Source organism: Eufriesea mexicana, unplaced genomic scaffold (assembly GCF_001483705.2).
Source record: "Eufriesea mexicana isolate 0111107269 unplaced genomic scaffold, ASM148370v2 scaffold294, whole genome shotgun sequence".
Taxonomy (NCBI): domain Eukaryota; kingdom Metazoa; phylum Arthropoda; class Insecta; order Hymenoptera; family Apidae; genus Eufriesea; species Eufriesea mexicana.
Window position 1 is genome coordinate 1,757,252 of NW_016908489.1, and position 10,846 is coordinate 1,768,097.

Consider the following 10,846-nt stretch of genomic DNA (forward strand, 5'->3'; position numbering starts at 1 on the left):
TTCTACTTTGATAAAAGTACGATATTATTCGCGGTATATATAGAAATCTGATTTACCAACGATTTAATGCGCATTATATAACGTTGATTTGAAATACAAACCTCTAAGGATCTCTACTTAATCTCGTTCAGAATCACCGTTTAAGGATACTAGTAATTATCTCTTTAATTCCCGCAAATAAAATCTCTAATTACCTATTACTTACATTGGTTCCGTTTTTTTCTTTCTTAATTCATGAACCGTATAGCTGCTTTAAATTTTTTTAGTTAAAATTGTGAATTATGTAGTCTCCTTAGCTGCTTCGATTTTTATTTTCAATTTAAAGATTGTATAGTGCACATTGTGGCATTATTTATGAGGATCGCCGTGATTAATGATCTTTTGTTAATGACTAGTAGAGGGAGACAAAGGCGTGCAGAAAGTTCCATTGTAACATTGTTGTAGATTCTAAAATGGAAGCGTCAATTGTTGGTATGACTGTCGTAACAAACATTGCGGATTGCATATTGGAATTGGTATTTACTATAGTATTTAAACAAATAGAAAGTTTTCTTCTTCTTTAATAGTATGTGAATCATTTCTTTCATACTTTCATAATACTTTTCAACAGGTGTCAAATTCTTTATACGCCAATGCTACTTCAATTGCGATTCGGATTCACAATGCAAAACGTAAAATTCAAGTAGTAGATAATGGTATAGGAATTCAAAAAGTACAATTAAAAGAGATTGCAGAATATAGTAATAAGGATATGTTTATTTATTCAAAGGATATTTCCATTAGGAAGAAACAAACATTGACAGATATTCGTAAATTGTCTAATGCCATGATAATTACTTCTAGATATTATAATTCGTCTGAAACGTACATAAAGGTACATATTCTTTAGAATTAAACATCTATTTTAAATACCACTTTATATAAACTCATAAATTTTTAACATCTGTAGGTTTTTAAGGTATGTCATGATCCAATTATTTGTACAGTTAAGAGAAGACCTTCTCAAGGTACCTCAGTCAGCATTTATGGATTTCATGAATTATCCTTAAGCAAATGGAATGTAGCCTTCATGTATCATCTAATTGGAAATATTGCTATAGCTAATCCACAAGTAAATAAATGCTTAATATTATATTGCCAGATTCTGATACCTCAAATTAAAATATACTTTTTACTTATAGACTTCATTTTCTGTTAGAGATGATCAAGAAAAAAAAGTTACCATGATCATTACAAAGCCACACAATCCAATAGATATTTTTAAATCATTATATAAGAAAGAAGTATTACTTCATAAAATATGGTATATAAAATCTATGAAAAAACCTGATATCAAATTTTATGCGTACATTGGATTTTCTAATTCTAACTTCATTGCTTCTCAGTGTATTTTTTTAAATGACAAACTTGTTCATTGTCCTATAATTTTACAAGTAGCCTCAACAACTTTTATTAATACATTAAAATTCTTTAAAAAACGACATTGTCAGCAGATACCAGAAAAGAGAGCAATTTTTATTCTATTCTTCATTATGTCTAATAAATACATCTTTACTATAGAAAATGGGAAGAAAACTTTAATGTTTTCTGATATGCAAGATATATTGCAAACTATTAGAAAAAAAATAATAAATATTTTTACAAAAAACATTAAACCTTTATCAGTTGATGTTTCAAGATCTTGGAAGAATTCTAGTAAGCAAGAATTTAAAAATAGTAACACACGGATGATAGCAGATAATTTGATACAATTACTTACACCTATTTCACAAAATAATAATTCTAACAAAGAGAACAATCAATTAATTCTTTCTGAATGGTCTAATTGGTCATATTCTGTGAATATGAAACAGTTTGAAAAAAATTCTTCAAAATTTTACAAGCATTTTGATTTTTTACCAGAAAAATTACATAAACTGTTACGTGGAAATAGAAAATTGATAAAAACTGATATTTTAAACGAATATACTAGAAATTCAATAAAATTGAAATCTGGATTGCAAAGCAAGTATTTTTAATTTATCTAGAAAATTAAATTACAGTATGTGATTTATAATATACTTCACTATAAGTTCCAGATATATTACCTCATCAAGAAGTTGATGTTCGTCCATGTAAAACTGCTCAACGATTTCGTGAATTCAAACTGAATAAAGAACTCATAAAACTTATTAAAGTTTTTATTGAATTGAAATTTTTATTTAGAATCATACTAAATATATTAAAGTTATAGCTATTCTTGTTCTTTCAGATATTAGGACAAATGAATAATGAATTGATAGTAGGATTGATAATTCACAATAACACAAAAATGCTTTTAGTAATGGATCAACATGCAGTTCATGAAAGGATAAGATATGAACATTTATTGTATGGTGAAGATTTATAATACTCACATATAAAAGAAAGTTAAAGTAAAATATTAATATTAACCCTGAAATTATTTGTTAGGATACAAATCACAAATGAGGAATCAACTGTTCTCTATTAAATTAAAAGATCCTATAATCATACAACTGTCTGAAAATAGTTGCAATCTACTTCTTTCTTATCATATGATACTAAAGAGATTTGGTATAACTTTTAACGTAATAGATAACAACACTATAATGGTATGTACAGTGCCAGAGTGTTTAAAAAAGAACAAGTACCATTATGATGAATTAAAGTTAAAGTTAAATGTAAAGAATCTTTTAAATGAATTACTACAAAATTTAACAAGTTATGAATGCTATGAAATCACCAATTTACCACCTACTATTCATAATGCAATTGCAATGGAAGCTTGCCATGGTACATTCTTCATTATTTTTATATATTCATAATTTCATAAATGATTTTATAAAGAAACTAACACAACATGGAAAGTAATAATTGGAATATATATTTCTCAATAACAATCTTTAATAAAATATTAATCTCATTCATATGTACATAGTAACATTATATTTGGTATCATCTAATATAGAGTATTTTAGGAGCTATAAAATTTGGAGATCCACTAACATTGAAAGAATGTAAGCGGCTTCTGAAATCATTGACCGAAACAAAGATCCCTACTCGATGTGCTCACGGACGGCCATCCATAATACCTTTATTGGAATTAACGGATTTAAAAAGACGAAATACAAAACTCGTTCAGGTATGTACTACATTTTTTGCATACAGTATTAGAGTCCGTTTAGAGATACATTTAATTAAAAAAGTTCAGGTTTTGATATGTATATTTTTAAAAAATTTTTCAATTCCATTCTACCCAGCAAAATAATATAAATCAGTATTATATTTATGAAGTTAATCGCCAGTTCTAAGATAATCGCATAAAATACATTAAATATTACTATGTCAAAATTTAGATTCTAAAAATGAAATTAAATATCGGGATATCCCGAAATTAAGATATCTTTTCCAAAGTAATTGATTCCGCTCACGAAAATTGAAAACTCGGTTCCTCCCAAGGAAACGGGGCAGAGATTGTTAGGTCGAACAAAGAAGCACATAGTGTACAAAGCGAACTCCAATTCTGGTGATGTACCAACAAAAAGAGTTGTCACGGGTTGCACTATTCCATTTAACGATGAACGTACTTTTAAAATTGCTCCTTTCTGTGAAGTATAACGTAATGAACGTTAGTAATACGAATTGTTTTGGTAAATCGTTCTGCAGATATCTCACGTTATTACTTACATCACCCAGTTTGACTTCCTTAATATATCCGAGATAATTAAGTTTCTTCTCTGCTTCTTGTTTTGCGTAGTAAATCCAATTGTGTAGACCAATTATATCTGAGTCAAACTGTTCAGCCAGGAACACGGTTTCGAAACCAGAACTTGATGCACCTCCGTCGATACGTTTAAACTGTGAGAACCATAAACGCTTCATGGTATCTCTAAACTCGTATTCATCGTCTGGGATGAATCCTGATCTATCAGCTAAGAATTTCATTGTCGTTTTTATTACATCCGTTTCAAAAATTTTATCCAGCAATTCCATTTCCTCTTTACGCTCGTCTGCCGTGACTATCTCAGGTGTTTTAACATCCAGCTCATAGTTATCGTATAAGGGTAGCATGGCTTTTACAGTTGGAATCTCATAAGCTTCGTCTTTTACAGTCAGCAACCTAAAGTACATAGAATATAATGGCAATTCGTGATTTATTTCGTAATTCCTTGAATTCAAAATGAATTTACTTACGGTTCGGTAGCGTCGTCGTTAGTGCTCTCATCCTTCTTCTGGCCTTGCAGATTTATCGTTATGTACTGGAGTGCACTGTTCTTTTCTTTCTCGAATAAACTCTCGGTTAGCTTTTTGATATCGGCATCGGAAATGATGAATCCATGAGGATTAGCATTGTTCTGTCCTGATGTTTGAGAGTTAGCGTTATTCGATGATGCACTGTTGGTACCGGCATTATTCTGCGAAGTTTGTGGTGTTTCAGCAGCAGGTTGAGCCGCTGCTGGAGCTGCTGGAGGTTGAGTAACCGATCCAGCTAATGGTTGTACCGCAGGTACAGCTGCCGATTGGTCAGAGCTTGATGCTGGTGCTGGTGCTGGTGCTGGGGCGGTTCCATTGTTGTAGTAATTATTATAAGTAATTTCGGTATGAGAACCACCACCACCTCCACCACTACCTCTGGTACCATAAATTCCTCCTGGTAGTAATCTAGATACAGCTGCATTTACTCCAGCACTTACACCGGCAAAGACGAACGCTTCTTTTGCTAGTTGTCCGAGACCAGGTTTTTGCGCCTGCTGTACGAAAATTGTACCTGGACTAGGGGCCTGCCCGAAGGAGGGACTATACGATGGCTGTCCAAAGCCTGGGGAAGGTGCATGTCCTAATGGACTATAGCCATGTCCTTGTGAAGGGTAGTACCCTTGTCCGGCTGCAGGATTATAACTTTGCCCAACTGGAGGATGGTAACCTTGTCCAACTGAAGGATTGTAACCATGTCCAACTGAAGGATTGTAACCATGTCCAATGGAAGGATTGTAACTTTGTCCAATCGAAGGATTGTAACCTTGTCCAACTGGAGAGTTATAACCTTGTCCAATTGAAGGATTATGACCTTGTCCAACTGAGGGATTATAGCCATGTCCAGCTGAAGGATTATAACTTGTATATTAAATATTTAACTCTATGAATGTCATGTTAATGCCCGGTTACGAAAGATTGACTACCTGAAGGGTTGTATCCAGACTGTACGTTCGTTGCACTGGTTTTAGCGCTGTGTTCAAGTACAGGAGCAGACGGCTTAGGTGCGGTATTGGTCCCACTTGGTTTCTTATCCGGCACGTTCCATCCTATTTTATCCGGGGTCGAACCTCCTATACAAGAAAAACCTGTTATCCGTGTTCTTTAAATAGCTGGCAAAGCTAGTTACTGGTTTTAACTAACTTTGCCCAGTTGAAACAAAATTCAATTCTTGGGTAATTAATCGATAATCAATCATGTGTTCTTGTGAGAAAAATAATTCAATTACGAAGAGGAGAATCTCGAATATACCGGTATTAAAAAATGCATACCACCTTGATTATGTTGTTGACGTCTGTTGGAGGATGATTGAGAGGACCGAGAACGCGGCGATGACCTCGAACGAAGCAGAGTTCCCCATCCTCCGCCTCTGCTTAATTTTCCATCTCCAATGTCAACTGTTTGAATAAAAGTTTCGCGATTTCAGTACGGCGTAATATTTTTTGTACGATGATGCTCGATAAATCTTACATACGAATTGTAAAGTGTGTGCTATGAAGGAATTACCAGCTATGAAATTAACGAAGCGTATCATGAATGAAATCTCTGAATAGAATCTTTGTAGAGATTACGTATTCAAATAATTATGCTGCACGAACGTTGCACGAAATATTGCATGTAGAAATTACCAGTAGTTAAATAAAATATAGCGAATTGGAGTTCGAGAGGAGTAATATTTCAATTTTGTTAATAATAAGAGTATTCAAGAGTGTTATACGATTCATAATATTCCACCCACTTGTTGAGTTTCTATATCACTCTATGATAGATTGCAATTCCATTCGGACCCTAACAATTTAACAATTTACTGAATAAGATAATAGTATATCGTTAACACGCCAACCTGACTATTTCCATTAAATCTAGTTTAATGTTTAACGTGTTAAAGTAATTGTTAATGGATTTTCACGCTTCATAAATCAAATCCGTTTCAAAGCCGAAATATATGAGTGTTCTTTGCCATTTTCAGCATTGTAATATCTGATTTTCTCGCAGTTCTTAAGATACTTTTGCAGCCAAATGGCTACACATAGAATTTTGAAAGTTCTAAAATGAAATTTCTGAAGCTACTTATTACAACTCTTGCCGGAACAGTATTTGCTGACGCAGGAATTACCATCATACTTGGAAGTTTCATTGAAAACAACTAGATCTTCGTGACCATATCTGCGGAACGGATACCATGTTTCGTAGAATTACTTAGAATTCATTGAGAATGACTCACCATACGGCCATGACTTTCTAGAAGAGCTACGGGTTTTTACAATATCTTTATAAACCAGTTATAATAGGAAAAATAAAAATACAATATTCACATGTGTTGGTCTACACTCGAAGAAGGATAATTTGCTCTTATTGAGTTTGTTATGATCTATTCAATTGCTAGCTCGTGATGCAATTTCACATTAAAACCAATTAAACGGTTCATAGAACGCTCTGTGCTCGAAATGAACGGGAAATTTCTCCTTCTCCGAAATTCGATTACTTCACCTTAATCGTTTAAAAATGTCAATTTCTGGTTGCTTTCACGAAGAATTCTATGAATAGTTAGTAATTTTATATATTTGTAAATGTCCTTGTTTAAGAAACTTTTGTTCAGTCATTAATAAATTTATTCTAAAAATATTCTTCGCAAAACCTAACATTGCAAATGTTGAAATATTATGTCAATGTAAAACAGATTAAATCCATTATCGTGTTAGAATTCAGTAAATGATTTATAAAGATACTCGCTTACCAAATGTGAATAGAACGAGGATCGTGCAAATCAGAATTAACTTGATATTCATGTCTTTTGTTTAGCTTCTTTTGTTATCGTTCTGTAATTCAAGATCGATGATACAATAGAATAAGATCTCGCTGTAGGATAATCGATGTAAACTGCTTGATGGTTAACACGTTACTAAAAGACTTCCCGTGAACTGACGCACACTAGCCACGTTGAAACCAGTTTGGAATTGCAATATGAATCATACGTCGTCGTAGGCTTTCTCCTATAGCACTGATCTTTGAATATTCGCAACAAGTAGTAGAGACCTAATTAGAAAATCTAACTAGAAACCTCTTTTATAAAAATCTCAATAATCGCGTCTTTTTTTTTAGGAAAAACTGAATTTTGGAACCTTAAGAGTGTACCATGCGAAGAGATTTAAATATTAATTAGAGGAATTGGAATAAAGGAAATCAAAGGAAACTAAATGTAAGATGTGTTATTATTATTTATAATACTAAGTATTGTTTCATATTATTTACTTTAATGTCATTTATAAATTGATATTATAAGATATTCTTCTCTTTTTTTTTTTGTTTTAATAATATTTTTGCAACTTACTATATTATCTATAGAACAATGAAGTCTACGTTCTATATCGAATCCTACATATAATTACTACAAACGAAATATCTTTTATACTAGAATATTGGAAGACCGAGATCTATAATTTCGTTTCCGAAATATGTAAACGAGTGCGTATAGATATTAAACTTGGTCCCACCAAGAGAAACTGGACAGACATTGTTCGGTCTTGCATAAAAGCATATCGTATACAATGACATCTCCAACTCAGGTAGAGTACCCACAAATATTGTTGCGTTTGGTTTAACGATTCCATCCATTTGGAAATTTAGTTTCAACAACGAAGCAGTCTGGAAAAATAATTAATTACATCAAATGGTTCGTACGTTATTATTTCGATAGATGCAATTCTTTACTATTTGTTAAATAGCTTACATTTCCAAAATCCAATTTATCTACGTATCCCATGTAATTTATACGTCCCAAAGATTCTTGGTTTTCGAAATAAATCCAATCTTGTATACCAATAATGGCTGAACCATAATTTTCTGATGCGAACACACGTTCAAATCCGCAACTACTACCACTGAATATTGTGAACCAAATTCGACGAATTACGTCTTTTCTTTCAAAATCATCGGGATCGATGAATCCATGATCAGCTAACCATTGCATAGTTATTGCCATTTCATTTGTATTTAAGAAGGTATCGATCAAAAGATTTTCTTTTTTCCTTGTTTCTAAAGTACGATTCAATTTCTGCTGGGAATCATACGCATAACTATCGTATAAAGATCGTGTTACATAAATTGATGGATATTCTAATAAGTCTGCATCTACTGTGAACAATCTAAAAAAAAAAAAGTAAATTAACAAATAAAAACAATACACAAATTACATAGAAATCAATAGCATAATGATACATACGGTTCTTTAGCTTCATCCGTTACGTTAGGAGATGTAACCCGATTCTGCAAATTCAGTTTTATGTATTTCGATATATCGTGCGATCTTTTTCTAAACAATTCTTCTGATATTCTAAAGAGTTCATCATCCGAAACCCTATAGGAAAGCATACTATTTATATTGGCAGGATTATTAAATGGATTCTTTTGATCATTTGATGCACTAGATCCAGTCGAAGGCGTAATTTGTTTTTCATGTATATGAGATGCAGTAGGAGTTCTGATTCCATTTTCAACTGGAGTTGAACTAAATCCACTAGTATGGGTGTTTGGTTTGTATGGACTGTCATATCCTGATGAAGGAACATTATCACCCACATTGAATACTTCAGTTGGAAAATTGTTAGTAGTAGGCCCAATTGCTTGTGGTGTGCTTGTAGAATTCATATTGTTATTAACTCCAGGTGGAGTATTAAAATACTGATTGTTGTAAGTAATATGAGTTGTAGATGTTGAAGTAGGATCAGGTTTACTTTCCACATAATGATGATGAGTATGAGGATTTAATATTCTATTTACTCCTGCATTAATAGTTGAATAAACAAGCGCTTCTTTAACCATCTGGCCAAAACCTCGACCAGAATCTTGTTGCCCAGGTGCTATTACGACAGTTTGGCCAGGTACAAACGGCTGTACCGCAGGCTGTGCGAGAAAGTGTGTTTGCTGCGGATAATACGAAGGCTGCCCAGGTGCACTATAAGCACCTCCAGGAGTATGCATAGAGTAAGGATTTCCTAATGGGGTTGAAGTTATTTGATCATATCCACGAGAAATAGGATGTGACCACGAATTACTTGAAGGCATGGGGTGTATAGGGTAAGGAGGATGTCCATTTGTAACTGGTCTAAATTGAGTACTAGTAGAAGTTGGATAAGTTTGTGGATAAACATGATCTTTAAATCCAATTGGTGGTGGTGAATGACTTGAAACAGTTGGTTGAGAATTTGATACTAGTGGTTTATTGCTTCCTAAATAAGGATTACTCCATGATGAATGTGGTTGAGCTGGTGCAGTTGGTCTAATATTTCCTAAATGAGATCCTAAATAAGAATTTATTTGGTCAGTTATTTTATGATTTATGGTATGAATATTTTTGTTTATAATATAAATAACTAGTACAGTGCTGATCATAAATTAGCTTTTTAAAGCATGTGTACTTTTATTTTAAAGTATACCTGTATTAGATTTTATCATGTCATCCTGAGGTGCAGATGGGTGATAAGGAGAAGTTTGTTTACTTTCAGTCACAACTCCTGGCTTTCCTGCATTTAGTGGATTTGAAATAGGTTTAGAAGTTTGTGGATATGTGGGATACAATGGTGCAGAAGGCTTCCTTTGTGCTTATAAAGAATATACTTTTATAATTTGTATTTTTTATTTAATTAACTTATCAATATAAAATGCATAAAAAAACTTACTTGGTCGCATGGCTCCTCCACCTTCACCATTTAAAAAGTGTGTATTAATATCCTTGTTCTGTTGAGGTATTGTTGGTCCTAAGATTATAAATAATAATTGTTTTATTGCGAATATTATTTTATATTTTATAAGTACTCAAATTACACAATATATATATTGTGCAAATATATATTAATATTCCAGGAGAATTTTCTTTGAAATGTAAAATAGTTTTTCCCTATCAAACTTTCAATTTTAGAAGATATCTTAATTAGTGTACCTAATATAGTAGATTTACTGGAAGGTGATTCATAACTAGTACCTTTTGGACTGAAACTTGCTCCATGTACATTTCCTAATGAGTTTCCATGTGAGTTTCCACTGTATGATCCACGGGATATTCCACGGGATATTCCACGGGATATTCCACTATGTGAAGATCCACCTGTTTTAGAAATTCTTCCAAAATTAATTTTAAATTTTGCGCTGGTTTCGCCTATAAAGAAAAAATAACAAAATTATTAATGAAAGCACTATATACAAAGATAATTTTGTTATACTCACTAATCACAAAAACCACATAAATAAATATAAAAAAAAGTATCTTAAATTTCATTATTGCTATAACTACTTCACGCTTAATGTTATAGCACTAGCGATCTGTTATTGTCAGTATACTTGAATAATAAATGCGTATATTTCACTTTTATCAAATTACGCTTACGTTTATCAATCTTTTTTTTGTAATTAAATACATCACATCGTACACTTCTCTATGCAGTTTTCCTTGAAATCATAACATAGAGTAAAAGGTTATCACCAATAACCCCAGAGAAGTATGGGTATCTCGAGTAATAAAAACGATTTCTTAACAAGTTTTTATTTTACTTCAATAACAACCTCCACCGGAATATATATATTTTTTATAGAAGTA

At 32.4% G+C, this 10,846-nt stretch overlaps 3 protein-coding genes and 1 long non-coding RNA gene across 6 annotated transcripts; 2 read left to right on the forward strand and 2 right to left on the reverse strand.

Moving 5' to 3' along the window:
• The first annotated feature begins 452 nt into the window (after nt 1-452).
• On the forward strand, nt 453-3,268 carry LOC108556079 (DNA mismatch repair protein MutL). Its single transcript, XM_017912012.1, has 8 exons — nt 453-515; nt 611-874; nt 950-1,111; nt 1,182-2,004; nt 2,073-2,176; nt 2,252-2,375; nt 2,452-2,793; nt 2,979-3,268. The coding sequence occupies exons 1-8, from the start codon at nt 453-455 to the stop codon at nt 3,266-3,268; spliced, it is 2,172 nt and encodes a 723-aa protein (XP_017767501.1).
• Nucleotides 3,269-3,322: 54 nt separating this feature from the next.
• LOC108556080 (poly(U)-specific endoribonuclease homolog) lies at nt 3,323-7,150 on the reverse strand. Of its 2 annotated transcripts, none has more exons than XM_017912013.1 (6): nt 6,992-7,150; nt 5,526-5,651; nt 5,181-5,327; nt 4,195-5,101; nt 3,688-4,120; nt 3,323-3,605 (listed from the first exon to the last, which is right to left on the reverse strand). In XM_017912013.1, the coding sequence occupies exons 1-6, from the start codon at nt 7,041-7,043 to the stop codon at nt 3,372-3,374; spliced, it is 1,899 nt and encodes a 632-aa protein (XP_017767502.1). In that variant the 5' UTR covers nt 7,044-7,150; the 3' UTR covers nt 3,323-3,371. The 2 variants fall into 2 exon arrangements, with proteins under 2 accessions (XP_017767502.1, XP_017767503.1); XM_017912014.1 differs by having other exon boundaries at nt 3,326-3,605; nt 5,529-5,651; nt 6,992-7,149.
• Nucleotides 7,151-7,395: 245 nt separating this feature from the next.
• On the forward strand, nt 7,396-7,750 carry LOC108556081 (uncharacterized). Its single transcript, XR_001890803.1, has 2 exons — nt 7,396-7,453; nt 7,670-7,750. It is a non-coding gene; the product is annotated as an uncharacterized LOC108556081 (long non-coding RNA).
• LOC108556078 (poly(U)-specific endoribonuclease homolog) lies at nt 7,554-10,574 on the reverse strand. Of its 2 annotated transcripts, none has more exons than XM_017912009.1 (7): nt 10,477-10,574; nt 10,235-10,408; nt 9,933-10,010; nt 9,690-9,854; nt 8,477-9,554; nt 7,985-8,399; nt 7,554-7,899 (listed from the first exon to the last, which is right to left on the reverse strand). In XM_017912009.1, exons 1-7 carry the CDS (start codon nt 10,526-10,528, stop codon nt 7,666-7,668), a joined length of 2,196 nt encoding a protein of 731 aa, XP_017767498.1. In that variant the 5' UTR covers nt 10,529-10,574; the 3' UTR covers nt 7,554-7,665. The 2 variants fall into 2 exon arrangements, with proteins under 2 accessions (XP_017767498.1, XP_017767499.1); XM_017912010.1 differs by having other exon boundaries at nt 7,558-7,899; nt 9,690-9,776; nt 10,477-10,573.
• Between the last annotated feature and the right edge of the window lie 272 nt (nt 10,575-10,846).

What these genes read in the sequence shown, in the direction of transcription:
- LOC108556079 (XM_017912012.1), top strand. Translation starts at nt 453, where the DNA reads ATGGAAGCGTCAATTGTTGGTATGACTGTCGTAACAAACATTGCGGAT. An exon ending in ATTGAAATCTGGATTGCAAA is followed by an intron (nt 2,005 to 2,072) that starts GCAAGTATTTTT and finishes CTTCACTATAAG; the next exon opens with TTCCAGATATATTACCTCAT. An exon ending in ATATGAACATTTATTGTATG is followed by an intron (nt 2,376 to 2,451) that starts GTGAAGATTTAT and finishes ATTATTTGTTAG; the next exon opens with GATACAAATCACAAATGAGG.
- LOC108556080 (XM_017912013.1), bottom strand. Translation starts at nt 7,043, where the DNA reads ATGAATATCAAGTTAATTCTGATTTGCACGATCCTCGTTCTATTCACA. An exon ending in GTCTGGATACAACCCTTCAG is followed by an intron (nt 5,102 to 5,180) that starts GTAGTCAATCTT and finishes ATAATCCTTCAG; the next exon opens with CTGGACATGGCTATAATCCC. An exon ending in AGGAAGTCAAACTGGGTGAT is followed by an intron (nt 3,606 to 3,687) that starts GTAAGTAATAAC and finishes TATACTTCACAG; the next exon opens with AAAGGAGCAATTTTAAAAGT.
- LOC108556078 (XM_017912009.1), bottom strand. Translation starts at nt 10,528, where the DNA reads ATGAAATTTAAGATACTTTTTTTTATATTTATTTATGTGGTTTTTGTG. An exon ending in TGGAGGAGCCATGCGACCAA is followed by an intron (nt 9,855 to 9,932) that starts GTAAGTTTTTTT and finishes ATTCTTTATAAG; the next exon opens with CACAAAGGAAGCCTTCTGCA. An exon ending in ATAAATTGGATTTTGGAAAT is followed by an intron (nt 7,900 to 7,984) that starts GTAAGCTATTTA and finishes TTATTTTTCCAG; the next exon opens with ACTGCTTCGTTGTTGAAACT.